We start from the raw sequence: 17,507 nt of genomic DNA, 5'->3' as shown, positions 1-17,507 counted from the left end.
AATGCCTTCTTGGGTGATATCAGCAAGGACCAGCTTGAGGTATGGGACAATAGATATCTTTATAAGCTAAATATGCATGCATGCATGGAGAGCACATTGTGTCCAAAAAGTAGGCACTTCACGGGGGCACTGGAGAAGGAACAGATTATTAACAGTGGGCAAAGACAAGCTACTAAACACCCAACACTGTTGCCATGTAACGACCTCTGAAACAATCCCTCTTAAATAGGAAATCATCTTTGTGAATCCATAAAGAGGGCAGATGGGCAAAGTCCCTTCAGTAATGCTGCCAGCTTCAAAAGCCCACTTTGCACATCCTGAATGCTTCCTTCTTACGACTTTGCTGTGTGCAAGCATTCTACTGTCCAAAAGCTGTCATTGAGAGCACTGTTGGTTTGGTGGCAATACAGTTCAGAAGCGATTGCAACAAACCTCCCTTCCTAGTTGGCCTGGATGCTCACGGTGCTTATGAAGCAGCACCATGAGGCAAGCAAGGTGAACGGATGCCTCCAAGCCCTTGTTCGTTTATCACACTGTTCGGTTAGTAACAACTATGAGACTTGAAACCAACAAGCTCAAGTTCAGCACTCGCGTGGTTACTGCGGAGGATCCATAAAAAGCACAAGAACAGAAAACTCAAGGGAAAGGCTAAAGCACCATTTAACACTTAGTATTGCTGCAGCCCACCCCCTTCTTTTATTTTGTCTGGTCGTGCTACATCCTTTTACTATAGATAGGCATGAACTTAGGTTATGTTCCCAAGCAGAGCCCAATTTTTATATACAGTATGTGCTGGTTCAAAGAGGCTCGAAACACTGCAATGGAAGCTTCAAGTAGAAAAGGTGCCTGGAAGAAAAAAGAAAGCTGTGCTGCAACCATCTCGGCAACATCCTGTCCCCTTAATAAAAATTGTGCTTTCATATCAACTTGAGCCCTCCAGTTTAGAGTAAAGTACCAGTGCACTTAGAACAATGCATCAATTCTCAAAGAGCATGTGCAGTCCAGCCAAAAGCAGGGGCAAGAATCCGCATTGTGCTCCTGCATTGAAGGTGAATAACACGTACCATAATGGCGAATGTGCTTTAGTAAGCTTCCGTGCAATATGAATTTGTAATGTACAAAGAATTGTCAATGAAGCTTACCACGAGCACAGATTCACTTGCAAATTATGTCACAATTGAAAATAATGAGCACAGTGTAAACCTATGTGCCCTTTCCACTCACAGTATGCTTTACTGCACGATGCTTATTTACACCCCTGTATTGCGGTGTAGCAAGCTACAAAAGAAACGCTGCATAATTGGGATTTTTAAGATTATCTTTCTCGCAATACACGAATATTTCGCGGTAAAGCCTAAGCAATGTACTGCGGTGAAGCAAACTTCGTCGTCTTGGTGTGTCTTCTCTCACGTCCGTGACGTTTTTTGTCGCGCAATATCATTTAAGTAATACCACTAATGATTGGTTTGCACAGAACGTGCATAAAGAAAATTCGACGATGAGTAACAGTCACACATTGGGATAAGTTTCGGGAATCATCGATTGATAAGGTACCCTCAGAGCCCTCAGAAATTCTTCCCGCTTTGCAAGAACTGCTACGGAGGAACACCACTGTAACCACAGTTGACGAGGAACAACCTCAACCGGACCTCGCCCTTTCGCAACTTTGGGCAAAGCGACGTCAGGAAGAAGTGTATGCATCGAGGAATCCCGATGCACGAGGTAGCCGGGCACGTTCTAACCATATAGCGGCGAAGGCGCGTCAGCACGAAGAGCAACTTTCTCGACGACGATGGTATGAGTGGTGCGAGAATCTTGGATCGGGCATTGGGAACAGAGCACTTTGGCGTACGTTCTGGTCAATGGAACGTGGTCATAAGCAACCTGACCCTGCAGCGAGCATTAGGTTAGCGATGCAGAGTTCGCCACATCAATTTGCAGAACACGCTGCTAGAGCGTTTTTCCCGAAATATGATCAAGCGTCACCTATACACTGCCCCGACATTGATGAGTCTGACACAACTTCCAAATCCGAAATATCCAGCCCTTTCAGCATGGCCGAACTAATAGCGGCGAGTGAAACTTCGAAGCAACGAAAAACACCTGGTCCCGATGGTATTCCTTATGAGGTTTTCAAGAACATGGAAGGAGCAGCTCTCAACGCACTTCTTCAGGCTATTAATAAAGTATGGGAGACTGGAAACATTCTACCTGATTGGAAGCATTCAATTGTTGTCGTGATTCCGAAACCAGGAAAGTCTCCAAATAGCCTGCAGTCTTAACGCCCAATTTCACTAACCTCAACTGTCTGCAAGCTCACTGAAAAGATGCTGGCCACACGTGTTTCCTGGTGGCTTGAACGGCACGATAAATATCATCCTGTTCAAATTGGATTCCGTTCTTATTTGGGAACTGAAGACGGACTTTCTATCTTATCAGACGATGTTTCACAGGTTTCACCACACAGTCACGCTGTGCGCACGGTAGTAGCAAGACATAACGAAAGCTTATGACAATATAGACCATGCAATCATTATAGCCAACCTCATCGACCTGGGACTTCCACCGCGGGTGATAAGATTTATCTACTCATTCCTTCAGAATCGCATATTTGCGATTAGAGTAGATGGAAGGCAAGAAAGATACTTCACATCGAACAGAGGAGTCCCACAAGGTTCGGTTTTGGCTCCTCTTCTCTTCAACGTTGCTCTAATACCTCTAGCCTGGCAACTACATCGGATTCCAGACGTGAGGTTCTTAATTTATGCGGATGCCGTCACTTTGTGGTCCGTGCATGAAGATATATCTAGACAAACTCAACAGCTTCAAGAAGCCCTTGATGTTCTGAACAACTACGCTCGGAAAGCAGGGTTGGACATTTCCGCCCAAAAATCAAGCTATGTTGTGGTGGCCAACAAGAAAGGACGCACAAGAATCACGCAGCACCCCTTTACATTTATACTGGGCGCAGTGACAATCCCTGAGGCTTCCGAGGTCTGCATACTGGGTCTCGATATTCACCACTCCGGCAGTGGTGCACACTGGCTGCGTAAAACCAGACAGAGTTCGACAAAAACACTTCACCTTATTCGTCGCATTGCAGCAAAAGCAGCTGGAGCTCGTACTGACGTAGCTCGATGGTTGGTGCGTGCAGTCTTGCAGCCACGAATTTTATATCAGGCACAATTTCAACAGCTGACTTTGGCACAGCTGGCACAGTTGGAGACGATTAATCGCGATGCTATGCGCACAATCTCAGCACTGCGCCGCATCACTCCGATACAAACCTTACAGGAACATGCCCAGCTCAACACAATTAGAGCTAATCTTGCAATGTGAAATAAAAAAGCAACTTATTCCGGCTGTCGCTGCGTTGCATGCTCATTTTTAACGCGGCTCTCGGATTGACTATCAGCCCTATCCAATGCCTCCCTGGGAATTCACCAGCATCACAACTAATAAGCTAACGAAGTTACGACGCAGCGATACAACAGGTATTATTGACGAACACAATATCGTCGATGCATCATGTGCTAACACCTGCAAAGTCTATACGGATGCTGCCATTCTCCCAGACGGAGGAAGGACATCATTCCTGAGTACTACGCATAATTTCATCAGCGGCTACCAGCGCTATTTATCTACGGAAGCCAGCGCTCTAGTAATGGAACTTCAAGCCATCCACGACGCTGTGCAAGATGCGACATCTAAGCTGCCTACCATCAAGCAACTAGATATCTTCACCGATTCTTTAGCGGCTATTCAGGAACTCAAGAAGGTTGATAAGGTGATAAAAATCTGCGAGACAATACACACTATGAATAGTAAAACAGCTACTTGCGTCAAGGTACACTGGATTCAAGGCCATTCAGAGAACCCTCACAACATCGCTGCTGACCAGCAGGCACACTGACCTCCTAATCCTGATCTTCTGCCTATTCTCCTCGCAGCTCAACCCCTTAACTCGCTCCGAGCCTGTAAAAATTTTATCCGGCAGGACACATGTACTCTCATCCCACCGTGTGTCTGCTCCCGCCCCCTTCACCTTACTAGGGCGGAGGAAGTTGTGCTTAGGAGGCTTCGGGCCGGGGTGGCCTTTACACCGGCCGTTATCTCAAGGTGGAACTGGTCGCATTTGCCACTGGGTGCTACGTGTTCATACTGCTCCGTTCCTGTGATGGAAGCAGATACATACCACCTAATATGAACATGTACTGGTTTAAAATTGGAACGCTCGCGTCTCCTACTGCAAGCCGGCCTCCGCTACAGTGTGACAACTAGCTATGACCGCTGGATACATGACAACAGATTCCACAAAACACTGCTTCAATTCATACACAACACAGGCCTCACAGCACACATATAATACACATATACGCACCAAGAATTATGCCTTAAGGGCAAGTCTTTATCACAATAAAAAAGAAAAAGTGAACATGCTGTGCATTAGCGTCGTAAACTTCATACTAGGCAAGGAGCTAGCACACCACAATCCCGCGACAGCCGCTAATGAGACCAAGACAGGAGCACATGTCTGTGAACGCGCAAACGGAGCCCCAAACCACTCTGCTCCTCCGCCACCCCAGCTGCACCACTCGTTTCAAGCACAGCACACCAAACACATTCAGTGCTGAACAGTGGGCGGTCGACGCAGTTGCATTTACATGACTTGCAGCGAGCAGCACATCCCTCGATGTCCGTTAAGCAAAGTCGGACACGGCGACGCCACATCGCGGTTCGCCGCAGAACTTCGCTGCCGAGGCGCTAGGCCACTTCGATATTTAAATCGTCACCACCGCCGGGTTCTCAAGAAAGCACGGGTTACACAACGCAGATTCTCTCCTGCCAGAGCTCACCGAGGCCAAAGCCGCACTGCCGCACCGCCACTACTCACAGCTTTCCGCCAAGTAACACAGAACATACAACCAACACACAAGCAACACACGCACAATCACATGAGCAATGTTGAACAACGCGCGGTGCACAGAGCGATCACGCCGAGGACGAACACACCACGGCGTCGCTCGGTGCCAGCATCGCGCCTTCTCAAAAATCCCTAAACGACGCTGTCTCTAGGCAACGTCTCCTTTATTTAAGTTTAATAAAGGAGGCGTTGCTCTAGGCACCTAGGATCAGGTCACGTGAGGGATTTTTGTACGACAAAGAGACGCACGCGTATGCGCCGTGCTCGCCCTGCTGCTTATGCGGTATGCTTAGGCTGCCGCGTGTAGCTGGTGCGTTCTAATTGCCAGAAGACCAAAGAGCCTCTACTGAAGCCCATACAAACAACCCACAAGTGAGTGAACAGGACGTACAACTTTATTGGTAGAAGAAAAGCAGTGCACCTTCTTGTGCACGAGCAGAAATAAAATTTGCATATCGATATGCGCTGACAAACTCACGTCGTCGCACATGGCGGTCTGGTAATGCGCGACAATCAGCAGCGCAAGGAAATCGGACAGTGCCCCACCTGTTTGCATCGACAGTCACCGTAACTTGCATTGCGAAGCAATCAGGTGACGCAGGAATCTGCTGCCGCAGCCAACAGAGCAACATGGACTATCCGGTATTTTAGCGTTACCTCCTTTCCGACCTGCACGCTTCTTTTTGTTCTTTCGCGTGCCGCTAATGTGTAACTCGCACTTAGCGCCTCACATTCTCAATATGGGCATGGTCGGTTTTGTGGGCATCGCCATTTTGCAGCCACTTTTGCAGAGGCCTTTCCACCCATGTGGCTATCAACTTCGTACACCTCGGGTCATGTAATCACGTATGCTGGTATCCGTTCACGCCACAGCATGTCTGATGAAGGCCAACAAGCATAATTTGCCCACTGCTGCAGCATGAAAGGTTGAACGGGGAGCACCAATTACGGTGTGGGTAAATTGGGAGTCATTGTCGCTGTGTGGACTGCAGGAGCAGATGGTTACCCCGTGAGACTGTTGCCCAATGCAGCTGACCAGGTCGCCACATCCAAGAAACATAACATGGCAACCATGATCAAAGGAGACTCGGCATTCAATCACCGCATAAGGTTCCGACAATACACTATACATTGGCTAAGATCCACATGATAACAGTAAGCATTCACGCACTATGGGTCTCTTACAGAACATTCAGCTATCAGACTTCAGGCACAGTGCTTGCCTTCATCGCACATGGTGGTCTGGTAACAAGCAACAACCAGTAGCGCAAGCAGATTGAACAGTGTGACCTACCTGCTTGCACTGACAGTTGCCACTGAAGATGAGCAACTTGCATTGCGAAGCAATCGGGTGACGCAAGCATCTGCTGCCGCAGCCAACATAGCGACATGAAGCACCTGGCATTTCAGCATTACCTGCTTTCTAACCTGCACATTTCTTTTTGTTCTTTCATGTGCCGCTAATGTGTAACTCATACTTGGTGTCCCACAATCTCTAAATATGGGCCTTGTCGGTTTTGTGGGCATCACCATTTTGCAGCCACTTTTGCAGGCCTTTTCACCCATGTGGATATTAAGCTCGTACACTTCGGGCCATGTAATCACGTATGATAGCCTCCGTTGACGCCAAATCATGGCCGAAGAAGGCCACAAGCAAAATTTGCACACGGCAGCAGCAGGAAAGGACGGAACGGAGAGCACCAACCACGGTATGTGTAAATTCGCAGTCTATGTCACTGTGCGGAGTGTAGGATCAGGTGCTTGCCTCAAGAGACTGTTTCCCAATGCAACTGACCAGGCTCCCAGATACGAGAAACATAACACGGTGACGAGTACCAAGTCGGACAGCAGCGAAACAAGATTCTGCAATGAATCACTTCAATGTAGCTTGCGCAAGAACACAGGCTGTCGAGCACGAATAGCAATTCTGACCGAGACTAGGAATTAAATATGGGAATGAGAAAGCTTGCATTCAAGAAAGAAGCCACTCTACCTTGCAAGCACTGAAAGTAAAAAACATTAAGTATAATGCTACATAACACACGGTGCAAAGGTTAATGCAAGACACACGCCAATGCCGCATCAGCTATTTCAGGAGAGGAATTGCACATGGCAACGTACACTAGAAAATACTGCTGCAGACATGCTATGCTACTAGACAGTGACTGGTATTAAGTATCAGTGAAGAATCGGTTGACCTTTATGTTTGGATGAGGAAGAGGAATGATCTTTAACAAGAATGTGGAATGAAAAAGCTTGCATTCATTGAAAAAAAATTATACTTGGCACAAATGGTATTTGACAAGGCCAGGAAGCTCGTTAAGGAAGGGCAAGCTGACGGCCCTTTTGGCCAGCGTCGTCTGTGCTTGTTCAGAGGTTGCAGGTACATCTGAAGACACAGAATTTTTGTTGTTGAGGTACCTGGATGACTCGGCCAATATCCGTGCTAGTGGAATGCTGGCAGAGGCTCTTTTCACTCTTGACACAGTCATCTGTAGACTGGATATCTCATCCAAATACTTCTGGAACGACTGTTGTTCGTGGTGTAAAGCCCTGCGAATTCGGCTTGAGCCCCTTCCTGTTGGTATAGATGGGGGCTCCCGTGATGACAAAGATGTGCTTGGCACAGACTCTGTTGGGGCAGAACAGTGACACATGAGATACAGCAGAGATTATCCAAACTCATGTAGTGTTTTCTTTTATGTTCGAACCAATTGTGCTGAACTGTAAATATGAACAAACATTCATATCATCTGCTACAAACAAATTACGTGTATCTCAAGACTAGCAAGCCAATACAGCATATATCAAGCATATTTATTTCTGAACCAGGTGTTGTTTACCTTGTAGTAGCAGCCAAAGTCCAGACAATGACCTTGTTGTAGCAGGCAGCAACTTCTCTTTAGTGTGTGGAGGTTGTCGCTTTGTACTGGCGCCGTCCTCATTACTGCATGTCTGGATCAGAAATTTTGGCTGCATCAGAAATTGAATAAGCACAATTTGGCAATATGAAATGAGAGAAGGTGTGACACATACATTGTAATGGTTTGTGACTACAGAACACATGCAAATGTACACTGTTTGTTCTAGGGTGCTTAGCAGCATGGTAAATAAATATTGCTACTCTCCATAAAATTGATGTCTGCCTAACTACAATGCATGTCAACAGCAGAAGTAAACATTAATGCACTCATTTATACACTAGAAGAGATCACACTGCTGGTTTCACAAGCAAATACATGAAAGACATGAAGCTATTAGAAATGATGCATTCTTTTTCTGCACGAACGTGATGCACCGCTTCACTACTACAAAAATAGATATCCTCAGGTAAACCAAACTGAACAGCAAGAACATTTGGAACCAACTGGTGCGAAATATGGGTGAATTATCATGCGTGAAACTGTTTGATATATTAAATTCAGTACTTTAGCTTCAGTTTATCAACGGGTTATTCGGTTCTGTGGACGAAAGAACTTGCAGGCGGACTCGAAAAAAAACAAAAAAAAAACACATTGATAAGGCTACTCTGTCACCCATGGCTACGGCTACGAGATAAAAAATGTGATGCGCGTTCCGATATCGCTTTCTCTTTCAAACACGTCACTTCACCACAAGTTAAATAATGGGAGACATCGAGGCGCAGTAATGTAGCTTTAGCAACAAAGAAGCAACCAGTCGTGTACGAACGAATGGATCCGTGCCGCCATGCACTCGAATATACCGGTAAAAATTTAAAATCAAGGCCAGAGGTCACATGGAAGATCGATGATGCTGAATGCTATTTGCATTTATAATGACAAAAAAACTAAACTTACTAATGAGAAGTACAGCATCTAATAAGCAATGATAATTCATGGCATATTTTATGTAATAAACTTGCTTTGGTAATTGTAGGAGAAAGTTTGTAAGAAAAAATTGCCCTTATTACGGCACCCCTAGCGAGAGATATTGAAACTAACTCGGGCATCCCTCGAGGGTTTCTACTATGCTTGTTTTAATAGCAGCAGCGCGCGATCGATTTTTTCGCCCTTTGTGGCCATTTCTTGAACTTGAGAGTGTGCGGATTTCCGCAGTACTACGTGAAAACTCGTGCCTTTGTTTCATGTTTTTGACAAATTTGACTTCGCCCTGCCATCTGCTAGCCGCCTGGTTAGCTCAGATGGCAGAGCAGCTGCCCCGGAAAGGCGGTGGTCCCGGGTTCGAGTCCTGGACCAGGACGAATTTTTCTTCAACTATGAGGCTTTTCTTTTGAGGAACCCGTATGGGTTTCCTTTGTAGCAATTGCTACGAACGGGTGGATGTCTGATTTTCCCTTTATTCAGAAATATTGTTAATATGCATGTTGTAATGCTATGGCTACCACTGGTTTGCTGAACATGACGAGATTTAAAGTTGTTATGTGTGTTGTTCACTGCCTTGCATGATATTTTATGCCTAAATTTGATGCACTGTATATTTACTTTTGTTTGCGTAAATGATTGACATTTGCTTTTGTAGTGTACATAGTGCTTTCCAATGCCAGCAAGCCCTTACGTTGACTTTGAAATTTGAGCTATTATTCATTTCTTGCAATAAAGGCTACCGATTGCTGCTGCTGCTGTTGCACGCATCTGGGCATATACCATATCTAGAGCTTGGGCCTGTTGCCTCGGGTACAAATAAATCTGCAGATGCAATGTAGATGTCCCAGCAAGATGGATACTTGGGCCGTACTTGGCCTAACACCTTGGAGTCAGCATTCCTTTAATTTATTTGGCTGTGATAAAAAGTTCCAAATGGCATCTGCACTTTGTAAAACACCTCCTCCTCTAATTTGAGCTTTGCATAACTTGAAGCCATGTTGTGTGGCCTGACTGACATTGTGAAATTAAATGAAGTTTAAGTTCATCATAGCAGTCCTGAGTCTTTACTGATGCTGCTGTTAGTTGCTGAAAGAAAGCAATGGAGCCTTATCCAGGCTAACAAGACTGATCAAGTTCATTCACAACCTTTCCAGTGTGCTGAACAGGTGTGAAATCGTGTGTCACATAACACACGACCTTATGCAGTTATGTCTACGGTGTACATTTGCAGCCACACACTTTTACCATGAAACTGTATTAAAGGTATGCAAGTTCTAAAAGTTGTACGATTCTTGCAATACCGATAATTTATGCCACAAAGCAAACTTAGTCAATGCACACAGAAATGGCCTTGCTGGTATGCATTCTTACAGGCAGTTCCCCACACTCCTGGATAGGCATTGAACAATATTTGCTGCACTTAACACCCTTACTGCCATTTGTTAATTTGTCACTGTTTCAATACTTCTTGCCCTTTAGCATTCTCAAGAATGGCGCAAACGAATAGGGACGAGGTAGAAAACACGGACGAGCACTTTAGAAGTACTGACTGTTGAGTGTGTTGGTAACCCATACTGCCTGACTGCATATCGACTGCGTATTCCAGACTTCATATTGCAGTCTAACCTGGAAGCTTGGTATGAAGCAAATGCAGCTGTGCCAGGTATTCAACTTCTCTCTTTGGAGGCCTTTGCTGTCCGTGCTGCTTATTATTGTACTTTAAAAGCACTGCAAGTGACACTTGGGTGTACAGCCCACGGAGTAAGATATCCAGGAGCGCTGACTCACCTATTTTGCTTTGGCATCCGGTATTCCACTGTGCTCACCTCCTTTCATTTTTGTGGCTTTCCAATGTACTCGGCACATTTTCTTCCTTCGCTAGCTGTTGGTGCCAAATATTCACACCATGCAGTGGTCAAGCTGAGAAACGGACGTGCCCAGGAGCCTTTCAGTTTTTAAAATATTAAGTGGCTGGATATCACAGTTTCACTGTTGCCGCTTGAAGGGCTATGTCAATGCGGCATGTTTTTCAATTGAGACTGCAACGAGTAAAGGTAAGATCAGCCGATGTACAGAAGTTCAAGAGTATTGTGTCACCAATGTTACTCATCGCTGTTACACTAGTGGCAATGAGGGCAATAACAGCGCGCTGTTCGAGCGTAGCAGTCGCGGCATACTGGCGTGCGACAGTGCTTGCCAGCACTAAGTTAATGACTGCTGTCATTTAAATAACACTGCATTTGTTTTAAGTAGAGTTTCAACATAAACAAAAGTATGCCAATACTTTTATGCCAAAGTATGCCAAGACTAAAATTGATGCCCTTACTAATTTTAGGGCACTGCTACTACAAGTCACTGAATTAAGTGGTGTAGTGTGTGGTAAACACACTTGACAGCTTTAACAGGGACTGAGGATGTCAGCCTCAGTCCCAATTACTACTACTACAACTGCTACCATGGCACTGGCCCTTATAGAAGTAAATATTTATGTATTTAAAAGGCAAAGAAATATCCTACAAACTTCGGCAGAGGACAAGTGGTACTCGCTAGCATGTGCACACACACACTGTCATGTATGCGACAGCAGAAATGTACGTATATCTCTACAAAGCACAATGAACGAGTTGGTAAGCAAAGAACAAGCACACGGTGCCTTGCCATGCCTCACAAGATGCAGCTCTGGGTGCTAGCAACAAGTTTCCGCGCCATCTACAATTTGTGCCAGGAAACAAGTTGGAACGCCTTATCCGGCGAGTCGGCGCTCCCGTTTATCATACTCCGCGGTAAAGCCCATACTGTGCCATATTTAGCAGCGAGATAGCTGCTAGTGGTGTAGCTAGAAAAAAACTGACAGTTTTACAGCAAAGCTGTATACCTTTACCCCCCCAATGCATTTGCTGTGTCCATGGGCAAACACTCAACCAATCACAGTTGGAGACATGTGCCGCTGGGTTCCTTGCAGCACTACCAGACAGCGCTTGCCTCCGTGCATCCACAGCAGCAGCGGTGCTGGCCGTGGCTGCGTCGGGGGAAAGAAAAAACAAACAAACCATAGAGCTCGCCTTCGCTCATAGCGTTCGCCGTAAGTGCTTCCCGGTTGCATAAGCTGCAGTTGCCGGGAAGTGGCAACTGTAGCATATGAAGCAGGGTGTGACATAACTACACTTTCATATGTAAAAGAACAACCTGCCTAGCAACCGATTTCATTTGTGTTCTGACAACGCTATGGAAAGGCCATGCATAGTTAGGATTCCCGAATAACAGTGTGAACACGATGAATGGAGACGGGAACAGCAACGTCAACATGCACAACAGGTTGTGCTCAGGCTTGGCAGGACCCAGTTGAAGGCTATGTCACGTTGGTGGATTGAATCAGGTGATGCCACAGCTTTGCTGGCCAACTACCTTCACAGCGTGGATTGGAGCCCATTTCTTTACATTATGCTAGCAAACGGCCACGAATCATTGTAGCTTAAGCTAGTGAGTTCATCAACTGGGATCATTAGCTTTAATTTGATTAATTAATAGGGTTTAAAACAACTGAGGCATTGGGAGATAAAATAGTAGGAGGAGGTTCATGATTGTATTTGAAAACACAGAGGTATTCAACAAGTATGTGCACACAAAGCACAGTAGCCGAGCATTACTGCATTCCACCTTTATTGGAATTCAGCCATCGCGGCTGGGAATCAAACCCACAGCCTTAGGCTCATTAGTGGAGCACCATGCATGGTCACTTAGCCATCACAGTGGGTGTTAGCCAGAACATTTACTTTACACTTACATAAGCAGTACTCTAATTATTGACCATCAGTATGGTTTTACTTGGAATAGATCAATGGAACATGCACCACTTGATCAAAAAAAAAACATACTAAAAAACTGAATCCCAACTACTTACATGGGGCATAGTTCTAGACTTCAGCAAAGCATACGACACGCTCATCCATGATGTTTTTTTTTTGCAAAGATACAATACTATGGTGTACAGGGGCATGCCCTTAATGTAATTAGATCATGCTTAAACTCCCATTTTCAGTATGTAGCAATTGGAAACTATTCATCTGAAGTCCTGAAAATCAAAACTGGCATCCCACAGGGCAGTTTATTAGGACCTCTGCTCTTTAATATGTATGTCAACGACAGCACTCATATCACCAGCGAAGCAAAATTCATTATATTTGGAGATGACACATCCCTGCTCTTTTTCGTCCGATAACATTCTGAAAGTAACTGGCACTGCCAATCGGCTTCTTTTATTATTGGCAAAATGGTCATTGTACAATTCACTAAAAAGTAATGTAGGTAAAACAAAAGCAACAATTTTTCACTTGAGCAAGTACATATAAAATGCACCACCTCTAGTTTTAAATGGTAGTAATATTGATTATGTCGATGAATTTACTTCTCTTGTGTAGTTTTTACTACTACTATGACATGGGACACTCACATAAATAAAACTTGCATTACTCTCTCCAGACTTATTCGAATTTTTTTATGCAACAGGCATAGTTTACCCATCGAGAGTAAGCCAAGCTTATATTACAGTGGAACCCACTTATAACGATACCAGTTTTAACAATACATCGGTTATAACACTGAGAAGCTGCTGCACCATCGACTTTTGTACATTTTACATTGTGAAATAACGCGTTTACTACAATGCCCCAATGCCGCATTATCGGTTATAACGAAGTCCGGCTGCTGGGTGTCCGAGCCGAAAGGTAGTGAAAGGCAAAATCCTTGAAAAGAATAAAAAAAAAGAGAACGAGAAATTCAGGCCGCTGCACGATGGGCCGCTGCTCTAACAGCCGCCACGTGCTCACTTTCCAGCTATCTCCGTGCAGCTCTCTCCCGTCACCCTTCGACCCCTCCGAACACGAATGGGCTGCGCCCATAGCTCTACGCCGCCCCGCTTACCGAAACACGAATGGAACGCACCAACTGCACCGCTCACAGATTGCGTGCATGTTGCTCGTTGGCTCCTCGTTCCACGCAGTTCTGCGAACAGCTTAATTGCTCGCCTTCTTTGCTGGTTGCGTCGAAGTCGTTCCTGGCCATGCGGTTTCTCAGCTTCGCTTGACTCGCCACCTAAACGGAAGATAGCTGATCATCGGCAATGCACGACGTTGCCGGTGTAAAGAAAGCGCATGGCTATAGATTTGGAAATGAGGTGCTTCTAACCGATGAGGCGATCGTTGCGAGCGTGCTTGCATCAGATAGCGATGGCGATGATGGCAGCGATGACACGGTGGGGCAGGCTGCCTCAACGTTGTCCTCACAGGAGGCCCTGCAGATGATTCAGTCCCTCTGGGGTTTCGTTTTCGCGAGGAACCTTCGGCTGCACAACATGGAACACTTGGATGCCTTGGAGAAGGATGTCGGCAAGCTTCGGGTAAAGCATGCATGGCTGATGGACATAGGCAAGCCAGTGAGAAGTACGTGGTGAGATGCTTGTGGCGATCTCTCCTAGGCGTTTCTTCTGGATTTCTCAAGCTGACAGGCTGCCACGGCAGGCTTCTCGCAATTTTTAAAAGGCCCCTTTTAGGGTCACCAAAGCGATGCCTCGGCGGTGTTTGCATATCGCTTGCCACCCGTGACGCCCATTTGCAGTTGCTACAGCAGTGCCATTCTTTAACGCCAACAGCTGCAGCTTGTTACATGCAATCGGAGCGCCCAGGAAGCAGTTAAAACGAGTGAACACAATCAGCAGCCGGGCGGAGGAAGGTGGTGGGGAGGGGCACTGGCCTCCCCGCCTATATAGTTTTCTCACATCAGCTCTGCCATCCCCCTATTTTGATTTTTTCATGCAACCCGGTTATAACAAGTATCGGTTATAACAATGGAATTTTCATGGCACTTGAATGTTGTTATAAGTGGGTTCAACTGTACACTTTCTTTTACTCATACCTAAATTACTGCTTTATAGTCTAGGCAAACACCCCTGTTTCAAATATTCAAAAATTACTTGTTCAAAAAGAAATGCTCCGGATAACTGCCAATACCTCATACGATGCACCAACACTTCCCCTACACCTGAAATATAAAAGTGTTGGTGTATATAATTTCTTTGAAAACAGGTTTGCCTGTTTTTATAAACTATAGCAAAGCATGATGCCTTCCTTAATCGCATAGTGAAACTCGCCCCACATATTACGCCATATGAAACTAGAAGACATACTTATATCTTGCCTCTATGTATAACTAACTATGGTTTTGCTATGTTGACGTACATATTGCCCAAATGCTTAAACACTCGATTCTATGAATGCTATATGTTATTTTCTGCTATTCAAGACTCAACGTTACTTAGTTCTTGTTGACCTTATATTCTAGAGCATTTGCCTTATTTTTCATAAATATATTTGTGCCGTTCTACGTTATTTCAAATAATTTTCATACTGTGTATTTAATATGCGAGTATTCACGTTTTAATTGCATTTGAAGTTCCGTGTACCATTGTATAAAGATCTATGCCACTTGTAATTGCAATGTCTGAGAGGCTTCATTGCACTACACATCTTGTTCTCTAGTATTGCTTCACTTCCTTATTTTTCTCCTGTCGCAACTGTCAATGTTGTTAAATGGGTTCAAGAGCCTTGTCAAGCGGTCGTACAGACAGCTTTTTCTCTCTTACTCCCAGTTTGTACTGCACACTGTATTTCAAACTGAAATAAAGCTTTGATTAATTGATTGACTGATCGATTGGCAACATTGGAATCTGTCCACTAGGGGAGCAACAGGAGCTGATGTCGCGGGCGGGCAATGCTCATGTCAGAATGCAGAATGCTGTCTTGGCTTATCCACCAAGTCGATTGAATGAGTGTTGAGGTAGCACCACCATTCATCGTTTTGCAGCCAAACGAACATACTTGCTTCTGGAGATTATGCTGGAGACCCCTAAGCCTCCAAGTGCAAGCATTGCATGCGCTGTCGCTGTTGGGACAGCATGACAGCAGCTGTGTCATTGCGCCTCGAGCGTCCACATAATTGCTACTGCAGTAATAAAGAGTACCTTGTTCTGTAGGCCCGTTTATCTGTTCCCTCCACAATTCCCGCTGTTCTATGAAATTATGTCTGAAAATTCCTTGAAAATTTCTTGCATGGTACACTGCAGCTCATACCACGAAGTAGGTACGTGTATTTAATGATTACAAGTTTCGCGCACAAACTACGGGACAATAACATCTAAAGAGACAGACACTAGCACAAACTTTCAAATGAATTCTATCAGTGGGTGGGGTGAAGCCTGCACGGACAGGACATGCACCAGATGACTAGTGACAAGAAAAGAACATTAAAACAAACAAGTTGATTGTAAGTGACACTAAAACATGCAGTGAAAAAAACCTAGGTATGCCCGACACGACAGGCAGGGAGAACACCAGAGTCCTAGATCTCTGCACTGGGCATCTTGAAATCATCTTTCACTAGTGTTGCCAGTATTTCATGTAGTACTTCCTTTTAGAATGTTGTTACCAGTGCTTTTTTTCTTTTTTCATTGCGATAGCAGTTATAGGGACCTTCTAGGCGAATTTCCGCTGTCGCCGCGATGTTCCCTACAAAGCCCAAGGGCGATAAGACAGCGGCCAAGCACTGTATGCTGTAGGTGTGAGGGAAAGTATGCGAAGGTGAGCAGAGAAGTGTAGTGGTTTGATCAACGTCTCCTCCACAGCAGGCCTGTGCACTCTGCTTTATAACGTCACGCTACTTGGACCGAACTTTCCATTGCCAAGCTCAGCGTGACTGCAGCTTACTTGGGAGCCGCAGTCATGGTGGCGTACATGGGCTTACCGCGGCTTACTTGGGAGCATCCTCATCAGATTCTATGGCTGTCGGGCAAGGTAGCATGATGTCATGGATCAAAGCGCACCGGCCTTGTGCTATCTAGGAGGGGTTGCTCGATCTCACACACGCAAGGGAGGATGGCAGGGAGGAAGTGCGCCATCTTCCATCGTGTGCTAGGCAGCAGGAAGGGGGGAGGTTCCACTTCGGCAACTCTGGCCGCAGTTGCATATGCAGCGGCCGCACAGGCCCCATCTTGAGAGTAATCTACAGTGGCTACAAAGTCTAGGTGTACCAAGGGCTGACGGCTTCCTTGCTGCTTAGTTCGCATTGAAGCGAGAGGTAGCACAAAGGTCAATTTGTTCGCTACTCCTGCTGCTCTTCCTCAAGCCAGCGTTCTGACAGTCAGTGTCTGTGGTCATCGAGTGATATGTGTTCATGTTTGCAAGTGCACACGTGAGACTACACTTGTTAACCATTTAGCCCCCAATCTATAGCAGTAGTCGTCATGGGAGGTTGTTCCAATATCACCAATGACGAGTCGCGCTCTTTCAGCCCGACATTGTGCTGCTCCCACTGCCAAAGACTAGTTACTGTTGGCATTGAGGAAAAGCTGCCCTCAAAAGCAGCCTTTCGCACAAAGAAAATCAAAACTTATTTGGAACATTTAGATACACTTTCTAGCTAGTTCTTCACATAGTCACCGCTGCGATTGAGACATATGTCGTAGTGTGGTAGCAACATTCCTATACCTTGGTCAAAACACGTTGGCGGGCTAGTTGGTTAGAATCCATGATAGTGTGTATAAGCGCGACTGGACGAGGACGAAGAAAGAAACAGATACACAGACACAGCGTTTCAACAGATACACAGACAAAGCGCTGTGTCTGTGTATCTGTTTCTTTCTTCGTCCTCGTCCAGTCGTGCTTATACACACTACCATGGATTCCTAT

The 17,507-nt window shown here is 45.5% G+C and overlaps 1 protein-coding gene across 1 annotated transcript in view; it reads right to left on the bottom strand.

Annotated features, from left to right (window-relative positions):
- The window catches only part of LOC126524293 (uncharacterized), a 78,973-nt gene extending 68,426 nt beyond the window's left edge, over positions 1 to 10,547 (bottom strand). Inside the window, exons 1-2 of the mRNA XM_055067226.2 lie at positions 7,768 to 10,547; positions 7,346 to 7,556 (exon numbers count right to left, since the gene is read on the bottom strand). Of these exons, the coding sequence (XP_054923201.2) occupies positions 7,346 to 7,556; positions 7,768 to 8,029 (473 nt within the window). The 5' untranslated portion in view covers positions 8,030 to 10,547. The remainder of the gene's footprint in view (positions 1 to 7,345; positions 7,557 to 7,767) is intronic.
- Positions 10,548 to 17,507: the final 6,960 nt, after the last annotated feature.

Source organism: Dermacentor andersoni, chromosome 3, assembly GCF_023375885.2.
Source record: "Dermacentor andersoni chromosome 3, qqDerAnde1_hic_scaffold, whole genome shotgun sequence".
Classification (NCBI taxonomy): Eukaryota; Metazoa; Arthropoda; class Arachnida; order Ixodida; family Ixodidae; genus Dermacentor; species Dermacentor andersoni.
The sequence above is the reverse complement of the archived record's forward strand: the minus strand, read 5'-3'. Positions and strand labels throughout refer to the sequence as shown.